The sequence below is a fragment of the Molothrus ater genome, chromosome 6 (genome assembly GCF_012460135.2).
Source record: "Molothrus ater isolate BHLD 08-10-18 breed brown headed cowbird chromosome 6, BPBGC_Mater_1.1, whole genome shotgun sequence".
In the NCBI taxonomy this organism is placed as follows: Eukaryota; Metazoa; Chordata; class Aves; order Passeriformes; family Icteridae; genus Molothrus; species Molothrus ater.
Window position 1 is genome coordinate 50,951,416 of NC_050483.2, and position 20,897 is coordinate 50,972,312.

General features: G+C 40.4%; 1 protein-coding gene across 10 annotated transcripts in view; it reads right to left on the reverse strand.

Moving 5' to 3' along the window:
- Positions 1 to 4,602: 4,602 nt before the first annotated feature.
- BEGAIN (brain enriched guanylate kinase associated) overlaps positions 4,603 to 20,897 on the reverse strand; it is a 158,572-nt gene continuing 142,277 nt past the window's right edge. For all 10 annotated transcript variants that reach the window (XM_054515207.1, XM_054515209.1, XM_036384210.2 and 7 more), the window contains 3 exons: positions 13,719 to 13,826; positions 9,978 to 10,061; positions 4,603 to 6,715 (listed from right to left, as the gene is read on the reverse strand). In XM_054515207.1, coding sequence (XP_054371182.1) covers positions 5,342 to 6,715; positions 9,978 to 10,061; positions 13,719 to 13,826 — 1,566 coding nt within the window. In that variant the 3' untranslated portion in view covers positions 4,603 to 5,341. The remainder of the gene's footprint in view (positions 6,716 to 9,977; positions 10,062 to 13,718; positions 13,827 to 20,897) is intronic.

Genomic DNA, 20,897 nt, shown 5'->3' on the forward strand with positions numbered 1-20,897 from the left:
TGCAAAGCAAAAATTGAAATGGTTGAATATATTTAAATATTCATTCATTAGAGCTAACTTTAAAAATTAGAATTTTTCTGAATAATCACAGAGTATTAATGTATATCTATCATGATGGGTGTGTTGATGAGGAGGCACTTAACTCCCATCAGGGATATTTTCCAACAATTACATCTTGTATCTATGCAACTTGTTTTGGCCCTTGCAGATGGGGTTGTTCTCCCTACTCTGGAACTGTCTGCAGGGACAATCCTTGCCTCAGCAAGGAGGGCTGGGAGGGGCTTTACCACTCCCCACAGGTGTGGGATGTGGGGCTGGCAACATCCTTAAGGAGCTCCTGTCAGGCAGAAAGCAGAGGGCCCTTCTCTGCAGCACAGGGACTGCAGGAGCCTAGGGAAGAGAGAGCTCAGGGGCTTGGAAGAGCAGCATGCCAAAACCTTGGTGCCTTGGGCAGTAAGCTGGTGTCTGAGACCTTGTGGGGTACAGAAGGAGCAAAACCTTTCATTGCATGATTATTCAAATTACTCTTTTTAGCTGCAGCTAAACAAACCCTCTCAATTACCAAAATACAGTACAAAGAAAATACCAAAGAGAAAACAATGTGGGAGATGCTGGAATGAACGACTGGTTGCCAACGAATAACTGAATGGCCAGAGCTGTTTCTAACAATGAAGTTTGTTTTCAAAGACTTGGAGGAAAGATTGGGAAAACAATGAAAAACTCTGGTAATGTTGATCTAAGACCATGTAGACAACATGCCATGATTTGATGCACGCAGATCAGCAGGGAGGGTCAATAAAAGCTGCTCTAATCTGTGTAACCCTCACCTTTCCTTCAACTGCACTTTGGTTACAGGGGCTTGGAACAGCTCAGTGCTCATTGTAAAATGTTGTGGTGTTCAGCAGCAGAAAGGTGAGGAGGATTCCTTGAAGAGAATAAGAAGCAGTTAGTGTCCTGAAAGGAGTGTCTTCCAAGAGAAAAATCTGAGATGGCCACATCTACACAATTTAAGGAGACATATAACAATAGTCTGTAAAGGTTACAAGGTTGCAAACATGAACAGAGGGTAAGAATTTTATATGAAAGTCCAAAGGATGTCAATCAGTACTTTAAAATTAAACAAGGGGAAATTAATCTAAGGAGCTGCATAATCATGTTCTGTGATAGATTATGGATTCTTTTTAATTAAAAGTGCTGGAAGGGAAAAGAATTATTTTGATTAATTTTGTAGTTTGGGTGAAGAAGTTAGAAACTGTTGAGTTGAAAATAACCTGTGTTATGGCTTGCCATGATTTAAACTTAAAAAATTTTAGCTATTTTTAGACTTCTAAAAAGTTTAACAAAAGTGACCTGCATTATTCATACTAATTGAGATTTTGCACAGGTTTTTTTTGGGAGTGAAAAAACATCTCAAAAAAGCATTTTCTTTCCATGACTTCATAATAGTTTTGCACTGTTATTGCTGGTGAATTATAACCCATATCCCTAGTAACATTTTGTATTCTTTTCTGTTTTGATATGTGATTCAATATACTTGACTCTGATCTCTTTCAGCCCCCTCTGTTTTCCCCTTGATCGGCATTGTGTGTCTTACTCATTCTGCTTTTGGTTTTCATCATTAAAATGACATTTTTCATCTTCTGCTTCACTGCACTGTTAGAGACTTGCCACTTCTTTTACTCGCCCTTTCTGTTCTTTCTCATGGCAAATGAAATAATTAATCAAATAAGAATTCCTGCCATAGTTACCTACAAATCCTGCATATGAAATTTGATTTGGGAAAGTGAGGTTTTGTGGCAGCATGGAGCCACCTTGGCATTCTTATAATGCTTAAGAGAAAGTGGAACATTTTTCCATTCCACGTCCTTGGGTAAAGGTATTTCATGGTAAATTCTCAGCCACTGGAGTGGAGGGGTCTGTGGCACTTTGGCTGAAGATCTGTTGTTTTACTTTCTGGAGACACTTGTAATTGAATGAAATAAGAGTAGAGCTTATCAAACTACACCTACTTGAATGAAAAAAAGGAATCTCAGATCTTTTGAGAAGGATCTTTCAGGTGCTATTCTCTGTCAGAAATGTCCTACAGAACCTAAGTGCTCCTTTTTTAACAAGGATCAATCCCCTAAAATCTCAGTGCCTGTAAGTCTGTACAAACCAGTTGTCTGATGGTGCAGCAGAACTCTGTTGGCTGTTTTCAATACCTCCAATGACATACTTCAAAACTCATCAAGATTTTTCTGGATTAGTTCCTCCTGGTGTGAAAACTGAAGGCAAGAAAAAAATTAAGACACTATCACAAAGAAAATTTGAATCTATTGTGAAAACACTTATCATCATTCTGTCCTTATGCTTCAGATCTCTCCCTGTGGTTGTCTCGATAAATCTAAACTTATTGTGACAAAATTAACCCCAAAATCCCAGAAAGAAATCCTTTATTATAAAATTTCAAAGTTATTTTTTAAAAATTAAACTAAACCATAGTGTATCTGTAAATCTGAGAAAATGCTGGCGAATTATTGGAGCTTTTTCTCATGTTCATAGGAAATTAGCAAACTTACCATCAGTTTTTCTAATTAAGGAGAAATTTAAATCGACATATTAAAGCTGAAGAATTTTTATAGCTATTTTGATTGATTCAGTTGAAATTCATTAATATATTTTTCTGTAACAGAATTCATTACAGAAAAATGTTACAAGGTCATGGGCTATTTCACAAAAAACCCTGTACTAATTGGCTGAAAAGGCTGGGTTTAGTCTATGTTCTCAGTTTATGTATTAGTGCACATAAACTGAGAAAAAGAGTTAAGTCAAGCATAGAAGCAGACTTTGAAACTGCAGTAGTATGAAAGAATATAATAGAACAGGATATTAAATAATCAGAGATATAATATCTAGAAGAAATGTAATTTTGTATAATTGCCAAAGTAGCACTTTAGGTCAAATAATGAACAATATTATAAAAGGATTAGTCTGACACTGTGTTCCAGTTCATAAATGACACAATTTACTGTTTCATAGCTTACATATTTTCTTAGGTGAGATAACAGTTAATTTTCACCTCTTCCATACAAATCCTTATATTCATTGACCAGAGAAATTAATGTTTTTCCTTAGGGATTGTCTAAATTTTATATACCTGAATGAGTCAACAGTGAGGTTTTTTTCATATCTGTTTTCTGTCTTGGTGTTTCAAAGGGGAAATAACAGCTCTTGTGGATCTCCAAGTCAATTTACTGCAGGTCACATCCTGCCATAAGTAGCTCTTGGCCTTTGGAAACCTCATTGTACGTGTTTATTATCGACTTCATGGAATTATTTGCAGCCTGCCCTACCTCTCACACTCACTGTGAGCAAGTTTGGGAGCATAAAATCACAAGGCATGTGACAGTTTTGTACTGAAATGAGCACCACTTTGGAGCTATCTCGTGCCTTACCTGTGAGATATTATTTGTGACCATTATTCTCCACAGTGCTGCAACAGACCCTGGAGGAACTGCAGGGACTTGACGCCTGGTCTTCCAAAGAGCACAGCAAGTACTTGCACTCATCAACAATGGACAAATTTTATATTGTACATGGTGGAAATAGAGAGCAATGGGAGTTATTCATGCCAAGTGCACTGCATGTGTGGCCCCATGATGGAAGATACTTATGAGGGAAATGAACAGTTCTGTACTCCTGGTTTGTGGTCAGTTGCCAGGTAACTGCTTTCAGAGAATCAGCAGAAAAAGTATATTTTCTTAATACCTATTGAGTAGATCATTATTTTAGCTTTACAAGGAGCTAGTTTATATTTTCACAGTGATCCCACTGATTACCATCACGTACTGCACTAAGCAAGGTCTTTCCCCATACATTGAGCTGTCAAGAGTCAGTATTTAAAGTATAGGATATGTGAACATGACTTAAAATAATTATTAAATATTTATTGTTGTATTCTACCTCTCACCAAGCAGGAATACTGAAGCTGGGAAGAAAATCCTCAGGATTTCCCTTTCTCTCCTTTTTGTTTTTCTCCTCCTCTTGTTTTGCTCTCTCCCTTTTCCTCCTGTCCCAGTTGTATGCTCCATAATGGTGAAATGGTGAGAAACAGAAAAATTGCTGGAGGAAGTGCCAGAAGTACAGGTAAAAATACAGCTTCTTGGACTCAGGAGTAAAGGCTACAGATTTTCCAGACTTTCCTTAGGCTTCAGAAAAATCACTCTTAGAAATACCAAGCTGCATAAGAAGAAAGGCCTAAAAGTCCTAAAGGCATAAAAGATTGTGTCAAGTATGTGAGTAATAGAGGAGGAGCTTACATCACTGGTTTTTGAGTAATTTTCTGTTCTCATTCAGTATGCAGAACCCTGTCTAGTGAACTCAAGACTGTGGATAAACATTTTTTTTTTTCCTTGCTTACTTTCAACAGACTGATGAGAAGTCATCCTCCCACACCCAGATGCCATGGGCTGTGAACCAGTTAAACTCTGGAGCTTACAGGGAAAGAGAGACTCCTTTAGAAAGCAATCCAGTACAGGAGCTTTAGCCATTAATTTTTGCTGGACTGATGCCCCTCAGAGCAATTCCATGTTCTATTGAATGAAGGGAAAAACAACCCCAAAATATATCCACTGGTGTCTTTTATTAAGTTATGCAAAATACAGTATTAATTATGACACTGCATGCATTTTAGACAATATAAATGCAAGCCTACAGAAAATGTGACAAAGAAACCCTCAATTACTTTTGAGGTAGTATACAAGGAAAAATAGGAAAGCAGAAACACAGTGGATTAAAAGAACAAAATATTAGTATCACTTTGTGCATACATTAGTCACTCATAAATACATTTGTATGAAATTACTTAAGATACAATTCCATTCTTGTTAAAAAATATACTTCTTGAAATTCACCATTCTTGGTTTTTTTTTGATTTCACATGACATTTTATGGTATTTTATCAGGTGGGTTTATTTTTTTTTGTCACTGTCATCATGATTTTACCCTTTTCCTCCAAGAATTTAGGCACAGATGGCCTCATGCACAAAAATAAATAAGAAACCTGCTTGAAGGGAAAAGAATTCTGCTCAAATAGCTTAGGATAGTCTAATAAATACATTTTTGTTTATAAAAATATTTCAGGTTTATAAAAGAGGGGAGGGGACAGTCTCCCGTGTGGAAAGGATGTCAAGTGAAAAGTGCTGTATAACGTTTTTGAAGAGATTTTGTTTTAAACATATAGTACCGTTATGAATATATATTTCATAATAATCCTGTTTCTTAGAACCTTATTGTTCACTAGGAGCATCAAATGCTCTTTCCTTCCCTTTGTTTGCTGTCTTATTGCCATGTGGGGAGGTGCCTAGTTCAGAAGGGTTCCGTATAACTGTGCTTTTGTAAGGCTGTCCTTCCGACTCAGGCCAGTGCTCCCCGTCCGCTGGAACTGCGGCTGTTTGCTGTGAACCCCCGGATGGCTTCCTTGATCCATGGAAGACTGGTGCATTTCTGGAGCCTCCACTGAACTCTGATTGAGAGACTCTGCTGAGCTGTTGGGGCTCACATCCACATATTCTCTTTTCAATACCGGGCTATTTTCGATGTTTTTGCTACTGCATAACTGGACAGTGATCCTTTCGTTTTTTTGGTCCCTTGATTCTTTTGTTTTGTAAGTGGGCAATTTGTCCTGCTTACAGCTTGTGCTGATGTCAATGTTCAGGCCACTGTCTGTTCTCAGGAAGCAAGAATCCACAAGTCTGCTTTGGCAGATGTCATCTCCCTCTGAGCAGCTGTCTGCTTTGTAACTAGCATAGATAGGGCTTGTTCGACTGTCCCCCTTCTTGATGGGGCTGCTGTAGTACTGCTCTGAGAAACTGCAGGGCGACAGCCTGCCAGTGTTCCTGTAGGAGTACGCTCCAATGTCCTCCACACTCAGCTGCCTCCACCGCCCTGGCAAGTCTTCTTCTGAAAGGTGGGTGCTCCTGCACTCATTCCTCATTTTCTGGTTTGCCAGAGCCTGCTGTGGTGTTATGGCTGAGAAATGAAAAGGTTCGTTTGCATATGGGGGCAGAGTCCTGGTAAAAGTGGGCGAGTTCTCGTTGTCGTCAGCGAGCTCCATGTGCTGCGGGGGTTTGGGCTTGGCGAACCTGGGGCTCCCCTGGTGCTCGTACCCCGCGGGCGACTTCCTCTCAAACAGCTCCTCGCGGTTGCTCATGTAGATCGCCTGCTGCGAGGCTGTCAGGGTGTTGGCTTGGGCGTTCTCCTTCTCCTCAGACGTGACGCTGAAGCTGGAGTAGGAGCTGGAGGTTGGCAGAGAGGTGATGTACTCTGGGAAGGCTTCGTGGGAGAAGCTGGAGTGGAAACCATCTTCTTCCACAGTGCTGTCCGTGGAGTTTTGGGAGCGCAGGAACCCCACGTCCTTCACCTGCGTGTCCACACTCTGCCGCCTCTCCCTCCTCCTCTCCTCAGGGCAGTAAAGGGCCGTGTCACTGCAGTAGATGTCAGATTTGTATTGAGGTCTTTGTCCCACCTTTCCAGCAGGGTCCTGAAAATTGAGATCCCTTGTGGATGGGCTTGACAGGTGTGAGGACAAGCTGTGTGGGTCTGGTTTCTCCAGCACTTTGGCAATGACGCAGGTGGGAATGGTATCGGCGTAAGAAGTGTGGCACAAGGGGACAGAAAGGCTGCAGCCGTGTTTTTCCAGGTGGATGCTGACTCTTTCTTGAAAGTCAGTTGGCAACTGAAACATAAAGAGATGGCAAGGAGAGAGGAGAAAAGGGTACACGTCAATAGAGGTGTCAGATGAGTGCTGTTTATGACATTACATAGCTCACCATACCTAGTTCTTTATCATGGCCACAATCTTTGTGCATTTCTTGAAACAAATGTAATCAAATGAATTTTGTTTGTTTACTTAACATTTGTACATCTTCATCTGCTTTTGCTCATGGATTACACTGTGAAACTGAAATGTTCCCTTCCAAATTAATTCAGGTTGGATAGGAATGATCATAGAATTGCTCAGGTCAGTAGAGGCCTCTACACTCCTCATGTCCAGCCATTAACCCAGCACTTCCAGGTCTATTTTACTGATGTAAATAAAGTATGTAGTAAACAACAATCTTAAAAAGGCAGGAAGGGAATTACAGCCTACAGCAACACTTTCCAGACTGTGTGCTTGGGTGTGATTTGCAGTTGGAGTGTGGGTGTGCAGAGGTCTCTGTGGGAGTGAGGAAGGAGGAAGAGATCATATCTATTCTGTTCTTCTTTTGTCTTTCCTCAAGCTTATCTTGTCTACAACCCCATGCCAAATTGGCTCCTGCCCTCCAGCATCACCTTTGATAAACAATGCTGTTTGAAGATGCAGAGAAGCTGACTGACACTTAGAGAGGAGGTGCTGGCTGCTGTGACAGGATTATTCCTGTGCTGGGAAGTAGCAGATCAAGCTGCCTTCCTTGGCCCTTCAGCTGGACACTGCTTGTCAGATCAACCATCCACATAAATCCTCAACACACTGACAGACAAAAGCACCTGAATTCACATTGTGACTCCTGTGACAGAATTAATCAATAAGTCTGTTGTATATCAGAAATCATATAGGTTTTTTTTCAGAAAGTCAGGACCAGGGTGGTGGATGATGGTTCCACCTGCCATTCTGTCATGTGGACCAGAAGAGAGAGAGAGAGAGAGAGAGATGATATTCTTGGTGAAGCCTACTCAGGTATCACCAAGCCACACTTTCCTGTCAAATTTTATCTGCCTTGCTCACTTGAGATCTCTAACAATGATCAGAAAGCAATATGAGAGAGGTTGTCTCTCCCTATTTCTTGCTGGAAATCAGAATATTTGGATTCATGTTTGGAATAAGTTTTGAGTTTGTGATTTTGTTAGCTCCTTTGATATTCCTGTTGATTTATGCCACTTGGGAATTAATCCCTTCAGTGCTGGGCTAAACTGTGATTTACTCAGAACTTTGTTTTTATAACTAGAAATCAAGTTCCTCTTTACAAACTAGTCAATGGTTAACCTTATGACCTTAGCAATCTCACCTCCTCCTTAAATTTTTTCCTCTAGAGGAGAGAACACTACAAATACCTGCAGTTGTTCTCTCCTCTGTATTTTTGACACAGGAAATTTAAGGAATTTATAATAAGGAAATAAAATAAGGAATTTATTTACCTGCTCCTTGCCATGGTCTCACATTTTGTAAAATATGGAGATCCTTTTTTAATTTCATTGGGAAGTTTTTAAAGCTATTTTAATTCCCAAACCTCACTATGTTCAAAATATGGCATGTAGTGAAATGACATTCCTGTTATTTGTAGTAGGATGAGTGTTTTTTCAACCAACAGACCTTCCAGGATATTTTAGATTAATCATTATATTGCTAATTAGCTCATATGTCCTCCATTGGAAATAAATGATATTGCCAGTCTGCTGGCAGGCAGCAACATTAGTCATAGTAAGTACAGATGCAACAAAGATTGAATAAACAGGTTGTAAAATAGGCCTGGTGTAAAAAGCCATAGAAATGAGGAAAAAGAAATACAGTTAATTTAATGTGAAAATGCTGTATGGGGAAGCTCTTATTTTAGTATCCTGTAGCACCACTATTTGATCTATTTTATACATTTTATTAAGATTATGAAATGTGTTAAAAAGAATGTTATTTTGTGGGCACTGCACTGGAAACTGGAATTACTAAAATGATACTGCTATCACATTACTATGTTTTACTACAGTTTAGGTTTCTGGATAACATACAATAATTTATCAGGCAATATTTGCATTTTTAAAGAATTTATTGGCTGTGACAGCACATTCACACATGCTAAACTAATAAATGCCTTGGACTAATGAGTGGAGACTGCCTATATAACTGAGCATATAACAGTCTGGGAAACTGGGAGGAGATCTCACATTTGTGATAGTTCTCTGCAAATAAACAATTAAATGCTTTTAAGGTCCTAATTTGAACAGGTAGGGTGCTTTCAAGTGTGAGTAATGTAATGATAATTCCTTGATACAATTTGCTAGGGGAAGGAAAAAATAACAGGGCCAAGATAATGGTTAATTTGGAAGTTCTGTCTCTGTTGCATAAAATCTTTGTCTGGTAGACAGAAGAATCTTGCTCCATCTTTATTTGCCAGGGTTGTTCAGTGCTCTGAAGCCATCTACTGACTTAGAGATGGTTTTTACATTCCAAATTTAATTTTGCAATATTCCATTGCAGGATTGCACAAGAGAGGCCCTTTGGGGAGATGCTGACCTGATGGGACTGAAGAAGGAAAGGCTATTCCCTGTAAGCCTTCACTGAAGCAATATGTATGAGGAAGGTGCTATTGCTTTGTGCAGGGCCTGGATCCCTAAAGAACTGCCTTCTTTACTAAGATAATATTTGCCTCCCCTTTATGGAGCCTATTCCTCAAGCCTCGTTTCCTTGGAAGCGAGGATTATTAATTAAAGTTTACACCTTGGAAATCAATCATTCCGTGCTCTGGTTTCTTTAGAAAAAGATATTTGTTCTGGCACTCCATTTTAAAGTTGGGGTTTGGAAACTAGCTGGACTGGAAAATAGCTTCAGGAGGAAAATTGATTATATCAGAATCTCTGACGCCTGTGGCCTGTCATTTCCCTGCTCTCACCCCACTGCTCCTGCATGGCGTTCTGCATTCTGGAGTTCACAGCTCTTGAGTGTTTTACAAAACCTTTGCTTTACAGGCAATCAGTGCAGGCCCATCCTATTGGGTAGGAGAGGTTTGGGGAGAGAGTTCCTGCAAGTTTCATCATGGGTGGAACAAGATCACATTGGTGCTGTGATTTTGTCAGCACCTCCCTCGACTGCACAAACACCAGCAGGTGCACGAGACCTCCTGTGCCTTAAAGGAGGGTGTGTGGAGGAATAAAAGCCTTAAGGGCAAACAAATTCTGGAATTGATGCATGCAAAATAACCTGTTTTCCATACAATATTGATGTTATAGAACAAGTTTGGTCACATTACCTCTGAAAGTTTATGTGCCCTGTCATAGTTCTTGCTGCACTGGAGAAGCTGAGCAGCTAAATTGCAGTCCTTCCTGTAGAGCTCCTGGAAAAACAAGAAATAACCTCTTCTTTAAAGCTTGCAAAGTGCTTGTGGCTTTCAGCCTTTCTCCCATGCCTGATCAATCTTTTCAAAATTCACTTTGGGGAGATTTGGAGCATACCTTGATTTCTAAACACAATAAGATGCTTTGTTGTTTCTTGCACAACCTAGAGATATTTCCACCTTCGCTCTGTGAGGGCTGCTAAAATTACTAAGAATAAACTTTTGAGACCTGTTACAACAGAACAGTAATCTGCATTTCAGAAGATGGATATTTACCATTAAGAACTGAATTTTATACTGTTAACACGCATGGTACCATGAAGGCTAAAAAACCATGATCTTTTAAACAAAAAAGAAAATTTTTACTGGGTATTATCCAGTTGAGCACTAAAATACTACTTTAGAAAGGGCTAAAATAATCTTATGAGACTGTGGGAGAAATTAATTACAGAAATATACATTGTGTTGATTTTTTTTAAAAGGGAGACTCTTTCTCCTTTTGATATTTCTGGATGGTTCCTGGCTCCTTTAATATCTTGCAGAATGCAGCTATAGAAACATATTAAATCTCACTGCAAATATTTGATGCTGCAGAATAGAATATTTTCACTGGGCGAGAAATCACCGTGAGAATTCCACACAAGGAAGGAGGGAATTTAAGCAAGCTTCTTACACTATCTTGGTATTGAATGGCTCCCACAGCCTATTTAATGGGAAAATTCAGCACACAGATTTGCCCTTCACTTAAATTTGATTTAGCACACATGACTGTGTAACTGTATCCTTCAACCAGTATCTCTGGCTCCCTGAAGGTGGGAGCTGTATTTTGTTTTATCTTTTCTTTATCTAGTTGCATTGAAACCAAGGTTGGCTTCAGAAGCTGCCTTTATAGGTGGGTAGAGATGAGATATACAAAGCATGAAAGTGCTATGGGCACTGGGCTGTGTTAATCTGTAAAAGTTAGCATGTGTTTGTAGACAAAAGGTGTGGAATACTGATATAGTTTGGATTTTCTCTGATGTTAATGTCATAATTTTATTGCACACCGATTTTTATGGCTACATTAATTCTCTTAAAAACTCAAAAAGAAATTTTCTGTGAAAAAGAAAGTTCCTCTGTTTTAAAGGACAATTTTAAGGTATTCTGTAATAAGAAAAGCAACAAGATATTCTTGTGAGTCTCTCAGTGATGGGGATAGCTGTCCTGTGAACATTAGTTCATGTTTTTTCACATTCTAGGACCTTTAGACACATTTTTTTGGTGATTTTTTTAATCTGTCTTTGTGAGATTTTATAAATGCCCTTTTTGCTTCAAATGTACTGTATTCATTTATGTGGATCTTAAATTTTATATAAGGACACACTATTTTCATTCTTGAAAAAGAACCCAAGAATTCAATTTAGAAGTAAAATCTGTTCCATGTGCATGTGACTTGGATATGTTGCATATACATTAAACCCAATATATATTGCTGCACAATGTACATCAGAGACAGGTACCCCAAGTCCCATATGGCATTCCCAGGCACACAAAAATTATCTCTCTCCAGAACCTAATCCTTTCTTCAAAAGCTCTGTGCCTCTCTTTCTGCTCAGTGGTTGTCATGGAGAGCACGAAAAGCATTTCTGACACTTTATTTTTAGCAGCTTTAAAAATTACTACAGAAGAAATTACATGTGAGCTACATGTGCCACGTGTACTTTGTTCTCAACCTGCTGGGCCAAGCCATGTGACTGGGGTGACCTTCTCTCCTTCAATGTTTGCCTGAATGGAAACCAGCCATATCTGTGGCAACTGGAACAATAACTGGCAATTAATGCCAGAAGGGTTTCCCACAGTTTAAAATATGTTTTTGTATCAAAAGCATCATTTTACATTTCTGTCAGAAGAGAGAGGGAAAATATAATTGAAGAAAGAAATATTGCTGAGACAAAAACATTCTCCCCATGCAGAATTCTTCAGTTTATCACTTCTGTACTTATTAGGTATAATATTAGTGGTTTGTTTTGTAGTTCTTTATTTTAAAATTTGGAATATAACCTTTACTCTTATTAGTGATATTAGACAGAATCATAGATTATCCTGAGCTGGAAGGGACCCACAAGGATCATCAAGGCCAACTCCTGGCCCTGCAAATCCCCAAGAGTCACACCTGTGCCTGAGAGCTTTGTACAAACCCTTCTTGAGCTCTGTCAGGCTCGGGGCTGTGAGCACAGCCCTGGGGAGCTGTTCCAGAGCCCAGCCACCCTCTGGGGAAGAACCTTTTCCTGACATCCAACCTAAATCTCCCCTGACTTAATTTCATGCCGTTTTCTCAAGACCTGCAAGGGCAGAACTTTGTCCATGGGCCAACCCCAAGGCTGAAAATGTTGTATTGTTATTTGAGGCCTCTGGACCATATTCTAGTGCTCAGAGTAAAACTATGAGTACTGAAAACACCTCAAATGGGCATTGAAACCTGACTCCATGAAGAAGTATAAATGCATGCATACTTGAAGGGAGATTTCTGCAACTTTCTTCCACCTCTATTTTAAATTTAAAAAAAACCACAAACCTCCAAGTGATTTCAAGTGAATTAATTTGGAGTTGTTCCTGTGCTTCCAAAATCTGGATGTAGCCCATTACTTTTACCATGCTCCATTACTTATAGCTGTTAGAGTTATAAAGTAACTCTTTCAACTCAACTTCTATGAAAGTTAGGGGTCAGATTGGGGACTTTTTACTTCAGTTGGAAAGCTGTTAATTGCACAGGCAGAGTTCACATCAACAGGCATTTTAATGAGATTAAATGCTCCCAGCTATGATTAAGAGTTCATGTGAAATACGGGAAGATTGAATGTAAGATGCTGGAAAATAAGTACTAACAGAAACATGTCTTCTGCAGATGAATTTTTTATTAAATGTGGAAGGAATGGCACAATAATGAACTAAATGCCTGCAATATTCCTCTCTTTGCTGTCTTTGTAGGTTTGTCTCAGGAAGGATTTAATGAGCTTGTTGCCAGCTGTGCTACTCATGCCATTTTTCAGTAGTGTTTAATGAGATGGAGGGTGACAATTGCCAGAGATGTTCTCTGTTTTGTCCCACACAGAGACAGCCCCATTTTTACACGTGAACAGCTGCTGGGGAGAGCCTGGCTCCTGCTCCCTGCAGTAGTGGTCTGAGTGACCAGGCTGGGTCAGTCCTTCCTGCTGCAAGCACAGCCGGCCTGTGCTGCGCTTTTTGGTGAGCAAAGACCAAAAGATCAAAGAGCTGCATGAAATGTAGGGCTCTACTCTGTGCCTAAAATCCTTCTCATGAGGCCCCACTCCACACGTGTCCCTGCAACAGCTCTGACCATGTGCTTGCACCAATTTGCTGTACTGATGGCAAAATCAATGTGGGAATATTGCCATCTCTTAGAATATTTTTTTCATCAGTTTCAGGCTAGACATAAGGAAAAAAAATATCAATGAAAAGTCTCACCACAACCTCATAGCATAAGAGCTGGATTTACAAAATGATGGGAACAAACAAACAAACATGAATTTTAACTGTTGAGGTGACAGGTTACATTTTACACAAATATAAAATACTATTCTATAATTTCCATAACGGGAAGTGCAAGACCAAATTCGTTTCTGAATATAATCTCAAAATGAATAATTAAATACTTACATTGTCTTCTGACAACTTATCTATTGTCACCTTGGCTTCTATTAAGTGATTATTGAGTGCAATTATTTCATGGCTCAAAGCCCGTTTTTCCTCTTCGTAATGTTGACCCTGCATAGAAAATGGAGTAGTCAGTGTTTTTTCTACTGTCAGAATATTTCAGATAAAGGTCCACTGGTTGATGTCATTCTCAAATCCAGAGGAAAGCACAACAGACCAACATTTCTTTTTTCTTTCTTCCTGCCCCCTGTCTTATTTATTTTCTCCATTATTTTGCTTAGGAGATGAGGTAAAGTTCTTTAGAACTATGGAGTTCAGACTGACTCATTTAGGAACCTTCACAGAAGGCTCCAGTTAGCCAGTGCAAAAGCATTCTATTGAGCACCAATGATTAATACATCCCTTCTTAGTCACAGGACAGGGTCTCTAACATGGAAGGGACGGGAGCCGCTCTTTTACTACAAGAATGTTTCACTTATGCTATTATTACCCATCCGTATAAGGAAGGAAGAACAATATTTAAACAGAAAAGCAGTCGTGTTTGAGCCAAGTTCATTTTAGCTGTTGACTGTTCTGGCTGATTTAAAAGCCCTGATTAAGGTTGTTCATTTCTCAAGGTGAATGTTTACCTGATTGCAGGGTTAGCACTCATTAGCAGAACACAGCCCACTGTGGCATATCAGGAAAATAGTCTGATTCAAATTTCTTTCTGCCCACTAATTTAATCTTGTTACTAGTAGGATATAACTCTTTATTATAAATGCAAAGAGATCAGTGGAAAGAATGAAATGCCAGTGGCCCTTCCCACCTTTTGTTTCATTTTGATACTCAGTGCTTATTTACTGCTTCTTGTATCAAAAATCATTGTGTACAGTCGTTTATAACCCTGCCTCCAGCCTTACATTGGCGTTAAAAGGTATGGCAGCTTCTGGGTGCTCTGAGATCAAGGCATCCTCTGTGCACTCAGAGCTACAACAAGAAGGTTTCAAAAATATCTTGAGGGTGTTTTAGAAAGGTACATTTTCATAAGAGCAGAAAGTAGGGAAAACCCTAATACTTGTCTGTTTTGTTTAGTGAACTCAATCCAGGGACAAATTCACACTCTCAGTGGTGCTGAGCAATAGGACAAGAGGCAACAGGTGGAAACTGGGACATGGGAAGTTCACCTGAATATGAGGAGGAAGGAATTCTGTACTGTGAGGGTGGCTGAGCAATGGAGCAGGGTGCCCATAGAGGCTGAGGAGATATTAAAAATCACCCTGGACACTATTCTAAGAAAAGTGCTCCAGAGTACTCTATTTGAGCAGGTAGATTGGACTAGATCCCAAGTGGATCTAGTGGATCCACTTCACTAAAAGAGAAGTGGTCCCTTCCAAGCTCAACCATTCTTTGATTCTGTGGATGTCACTTCCCATTTTTAGTTGTGAAGGACTGAAATTTCCCAAATGCTATATTGCCAGGGTCACACAAAAATCTTCTATCAAGACACACTTGACATTGTCAGCTAATTGACAGCAATGGGAATTGGGTGTTTTGAAGTCCGAATGAATATCAAGGTTAATTATCCAGCTGCAAAGCACCAGCCTGTATTAAAGGAGGGTGATTAAATTGGAAGTGGCAGCTCTCATCCTAAGCTGCTATTTAAAGAAAAACACCTTCTCAAATGGTCAAAGCAAACCCACAGCTTGCTTTAAACTGTGCAGATATGATTGAAGTGTCTTTGTGAAGGTCTGGGCTGGCCTGTTTTAGTGTCAGTTTTCTGTGGACTGTCTGCTCCTGCTGATGCCAGCCCTCTGTCCTGACAGTCCAGGTCTGGAGGCTGGCTCAGGCTTGACACCTCTCCCCTTCTTGTTCCCATTGATCAGGCACTCCTGCCTGGGGACTTCCTCATGGAAAGCCAAAATGCAGCTTTGAGAGCTTGCAAGGCTCCAACCTTAGTGATTTTAACCAGACACAGGGCTATGTTTTTAATCAGGCAGAGCAATGTGGTTTTATATGAGACCCTTAACTCTCGTTGATTTTATAGTGAACTAAACAACCAGACACTTTGTAAACCTCCTGGCCATCTGTGCACCTCTAAAAATCTGTCTCCTTTGAGACTGTGACTGAAGATTACATTTTCAGAGGTATTTAGCTGTGTAATGAGGTAGACAAGTGACTACCTAAGTACCCACAAAAAATATGTCCCCTCAATTTTCGAAGTAATTTCATGCTTTTGAAGGATCCAGGTCCACTGAGTACAGACATAATCTTCCAAATAACCACTTGTATGGAAGATTTTATCAGTCCTTGTATGAAAAGTTGTCATACCAGGACAGCTGATTTGTAGAACTCTGTTGCTCTAAATCTCTCAGATCTCAGTAACTGCTGCTCTTGCCTAGCCAAATTGAACTTTACTCATTCTATTTTGGAGTTCAGGAGAGAACATCTGATCAAGGATTTATAGCTTTCAGGAGAGAAACTAATAAGGCAGCAGATTCAGGCATTGAAAGCACTACTTTCCACTGCATTTGAGTAATGCTGAATCTGAGTGAATTATGATTTCATTTTATTTCACTTATGATAACATTTGGATGACATTTCCCAGACTTTTTATCTGCTCAAGTGGGACTTTTAAAGGTATTCTATATTTATTGAACTGTAAAACTCGCCTCAGTTCAGATTTATGCTGTACAGGTCAGCAGGTGGACACCAAAGTAACAAACACCTCAGCAGTGCTGTGGAGAAGAGGGAGTAAGAAGGAAAGGCCAGTCCCAATCTTCTCCATCATTATTAGTTCACATCTTTCTCTTGAAATCAGTGTCATTGACAAGAGCAAAGAGTCTGTTTCAATGTGGCAAAATGAGGTAGCCTGAAGGTGGGCAGGACACTGAAATCCTTTGGCATATTGGCCACACACTGTGTGTCCATCTTTGGAAGTTCAGGGCTTCAGCCAGACATTATTGTGGCTCGGTGGTGGCAACAAGAGGACAAAAGCTTAATCCTGACACCACCCATGGGAGAACAGTGCAGCTGGAGGAGACAGGATGGTAGTGTTGGATCACTGCATTAGAAGGATTGCTGGTCACTGGGGGCTGCAGCTTTGAGCTCTCCACTTGCAGTCAAGCAATCATTTTCAGCATCAGATGGTCAGAGAGGCATGAAAAGAGGATGGGAATCATAATATCAATGCCATGATCATGAGTTACAAATATAAATGCTTATTTTACTTGTAACCACTTTTGGCAGATCCCTCTATTTCTGGTAGCTTATAGAGGCTTGGTCCTCCTACTCTGCCATAAGGCTTGTGACCCCTCCTCCCTCCTTTTGGCACTGCTTTCTGCTCTGCAGGTGCTAACACCCAATCTCTCAAAAGTCAGTAGTGAATTAAATCAGTGGTGTTATTGATTTGCCAATAGCTTGCAGCTGGGCTGAGGTTTCCCGAAGTCCACTCCAAAATGCCAGAGCTGCAGACTGCAGTGGCTGCTGGATCCTTGCTCAGAAATCTTTGTTGAGTCAGCTCTGTGCATCTTCTGCCCCCCTCATCCCCTGACACAGAGCCAGCACACGAGAACACAGCTCTGTGGTGTCTGACTAACACAAGAGAGCTACAGTCATGTGCCCACATCTGAGTCACACCAAATTTGTTCTGCTGGGTGAATCCAGCAGTCACAGCACCTAGGCCGAGGGCACCTTGCCCCTATCCTGGATTTAGCATGACCCTCAGTGCATCCTTACCAGATCTGAGGAAGGAATTGAATACCTGTTCTTCACAAGGGAACCAAATTATATCATAAAATATATAATCTCTGTCTGGAACATTAGGGCCTTTTTTATAATTTGCATCTATCACAGTGAAAACATCTCTCATCTATATAGAGATCCATAAAAATATAAGTTGATGCTTTCAGAAGTGTTTGGTGCCATCTAGTCTCTACATCTAAAATCTGTGATATAAGTGGGGTGAAGAGAATTTTGCTAGGTTGATTCAGCATGAAATAATTAATAGAATTATTTATTAATTCTAAAAGTAACAAAAGCTGGATGAAAAGATTTGCTTATCTTGCATATTAATGGATCCATAAAGGTTACTACTCTAGTCCTTCAGCAGAAATGGGCAGGCTAAAAATTCTCCCTCTCTCTGGTAATCTTTCAGCCTCCCTTCATTGCTCTCCAGCAGCTGGAGCATGTCCTACCATAGAGCAGTGTCAGCCCATTAGTCAAGGCTTGGCTGCTTGCTGTGGTCTCTGCTGTCCTGAGGGAGCTCTGGTGTGTAAAGTCCTTTGGAAAGCAGCCTCAGATTTGCAAATGGGAAGTGCTGGTCTGTGGAAACGTCAGACTTTTCAAACACGGCAAAGTAAATCTTGATGCTCCTGTAAGGAACATTTCTGTGGATGCAATTTCAATGCTACACTGACAACAATGTAATGGTAGTGCTGACCATCAAGACATTAGTGGGAGTACTTCTTAATAAGTAATGCCCAAATGACAGACAGAAAGAGAGGGAGAGACTTTTTCTGTTACAAATACTACCAGAGTGATACTCAGGTATCCCATCCTGAATGCCTTGATAGAGGTTTACTACAGTGGTTTTGGATGAGGAATACAGGCAGAATTTTGCTCCCTATTTTCTCTATTACTCTACTTGTCCAGGAGGAACATGACACTCTGACAGGAGAAATTCCCCACCTCTGTGGACCAGTGGAACACTGCTAACTCAGTACATTTCTCCTAGACCAGCAGTCACAGTGTTTTCACTGCTCATGCTTTGAGGTATCTGCTAAGAAAAGCAGAGGGTTGACTGTCCTGTGGATTGTAGTCAGCAAACAAGGGCTGACTACACAAGTGGGGATAAGCTTTCAAAACAAACTAGGTATGTTTTATGGTGATATTTTATAACTTCATTGCAATCATCTTATGAAGGACAAAACTGAGCAGCTGAAGATGACAAACAGGGAGGAGTGGTTGGTACAGCAGTGCCCAGGGACCTCACAGGCTGGAGAAATGGCCTGACAGGACTTCATGAATTTCAACAAAGAGAGGTGCAAAATCCTGCACCTGGGGAAAACAACCCCTTGCACCAATGCATGCTTGGGGCCACCCAGCATATCCTGCATCTTGTCAGAAAAGCATTGGGAGGTTCTGGTGGAAACCAAGTTGAGCACAAGCCACCAGTGTGTTTCCTTGCTGCAAAGAGGGCCAAAGGTTACCCTGGGCTGCATTAGGCAGTGCTGCCAGCAAGCTGAGGGAGATGATTCCTCCCTTCAGCGCTGCTGGGGCCACACCCAGAGCACTGAGTGCAGGTCACGTTTCTCAGTACAAGTGGATAAAGATTTACTGGAGAGAGTCTTAGAAATGGCCAGAAAGACAATTAAGGGATTGGAGCATCTCTGTTCTGAGGAAAGACTGAGAGAGCTGGGACTGTTTAGCCTGGAGAAAACACACCCTGAGTGGGGTCTCATCAAATGTGGATAAATATCCAAAGGGAAGGTGCAAAGAGGACAGAGCCAGGCCCTCTTCAAAGGTGCCCAGTGACAGGGCAAGAAGCAATGGGCACAATACCAGAGGCACAACACACGAAACTTCAGCAGTGCCATCTGAACATAGAAAACTCTTAAACTGTTGACGTTGACTGAGCACTGAAAAGATTGTGGAGTTTTCACTCCTGGAGATATTATGTCTGGACGTGGTCCTTAATGACCTGCTGTAGGTGTAGGAACAGGGAGTTTGAAGCAGATGATGCCCAGATATCCCTTCAAACCTCAACCATTCTGTCCTTCTGTGAGTTCTGTAATGTATGGCTACCACATCTCACTGGGCTGCTGAGATCACTGGGGTGGTTATGATATGATAGTTTAAATTTCTGTTGTTAGCAAATGCTGGTGTTTGCATATAAGTAAATGCTCTTATTGTTATGGAGAGATGATTTAATAAACAATTAGTACATCTCTTGGTCCTAATAAAATTGAGAACAAGGATGCATGGAATATGGTACAAGTTCACTTCTGTTTTTCCCTGGCATTCCATCAAGATTTCAAAGAGTTTGAAGTCTTGGTGTGTGTGAATGCCTGTCTTCTGGAGTCAGTGATGCAACATCTAGTTATTACTGATAATTACAGCAATCATGGAGGACGTGAGTGTGTTATCTACCATGAAGAAAGGGCCCCCAGATGCCCTGTGCATTCCCAGTGATAGCTCAATGATAGCACTTCAGTGATGAGTGAGGATGAATTTGTTTTATAGCATCTGTCAGTACATATCTTGTATTCTGCTGAGAAATTAATAAAAACAACTATTCTTTGTGGAGTGGAAGATTGGGAGATTATGCAATGATCTCTCCCAGCAGGTGTGGAAACTTTTCAGTGTTGCAGAGGGTACTAATGTGGGTTATTTCAAGGTTAGGTTCACTCTTCCTCCCATGCAGATGTGTTGTGGTCTCAGCTGAGCAAGGCAGTGCTCAAACCAAGGGACCTCTTATCTTGTAAGCAGAGCCTTAAATAGAAACATATGTGGTGGTGGGCCTGGCTAGGCCAGGGTTATAGCCAACAAGGCAAAGAAAACAAGAATGAGAAATGTGGTGGAAATAAAACCTTTTTTCCTCCTGTAACTCTGAAAGTTGACAGCTGCTCTATTTGCAGTACTTCCCTGCAGACCATATGCATAACTTGTTTTATCAATTGGCTCATAAAGAAGCAAAAGATGGTTTAGATTTGCAGGAATTACTGGATATTCTCTGCAGTAATTCCTGATTTTAAGCACGTTAGTTTCTGTTCTGCAGATCTTCATGTTTTTATGGCAGATGTTATGCAGGCAGATGTGCCTGTTTATGGATGCTCTGTGTGAGTTTATCTGCCAGTGAAGAGCAGTGGATATCCCCTATCACACTCACTTGCACTCATGGGCAGGAACTGTAATAAAAAGAGTGAACTGACAAGATCAGAAGAGCAAATAATAATGAAAAACTTTTCAATGAATAATGAGATTGTATCAACTGATACCACTTCACTACATGATCCTTGGGGTGCAGGATTTGGTGCTGATAATTGCAGCATGAAAGCAACATTTAATATACATTAAATTTTTAGTTTTACTTTGCATAACAATCTTATTTTGGTTTAACAGTAAAATGAGTATCCAAAGGAGCTGTTCACTTTCAGATTCACTGAACCCACAAGTCTATTTAAGAATGTGCATCTTTACAAG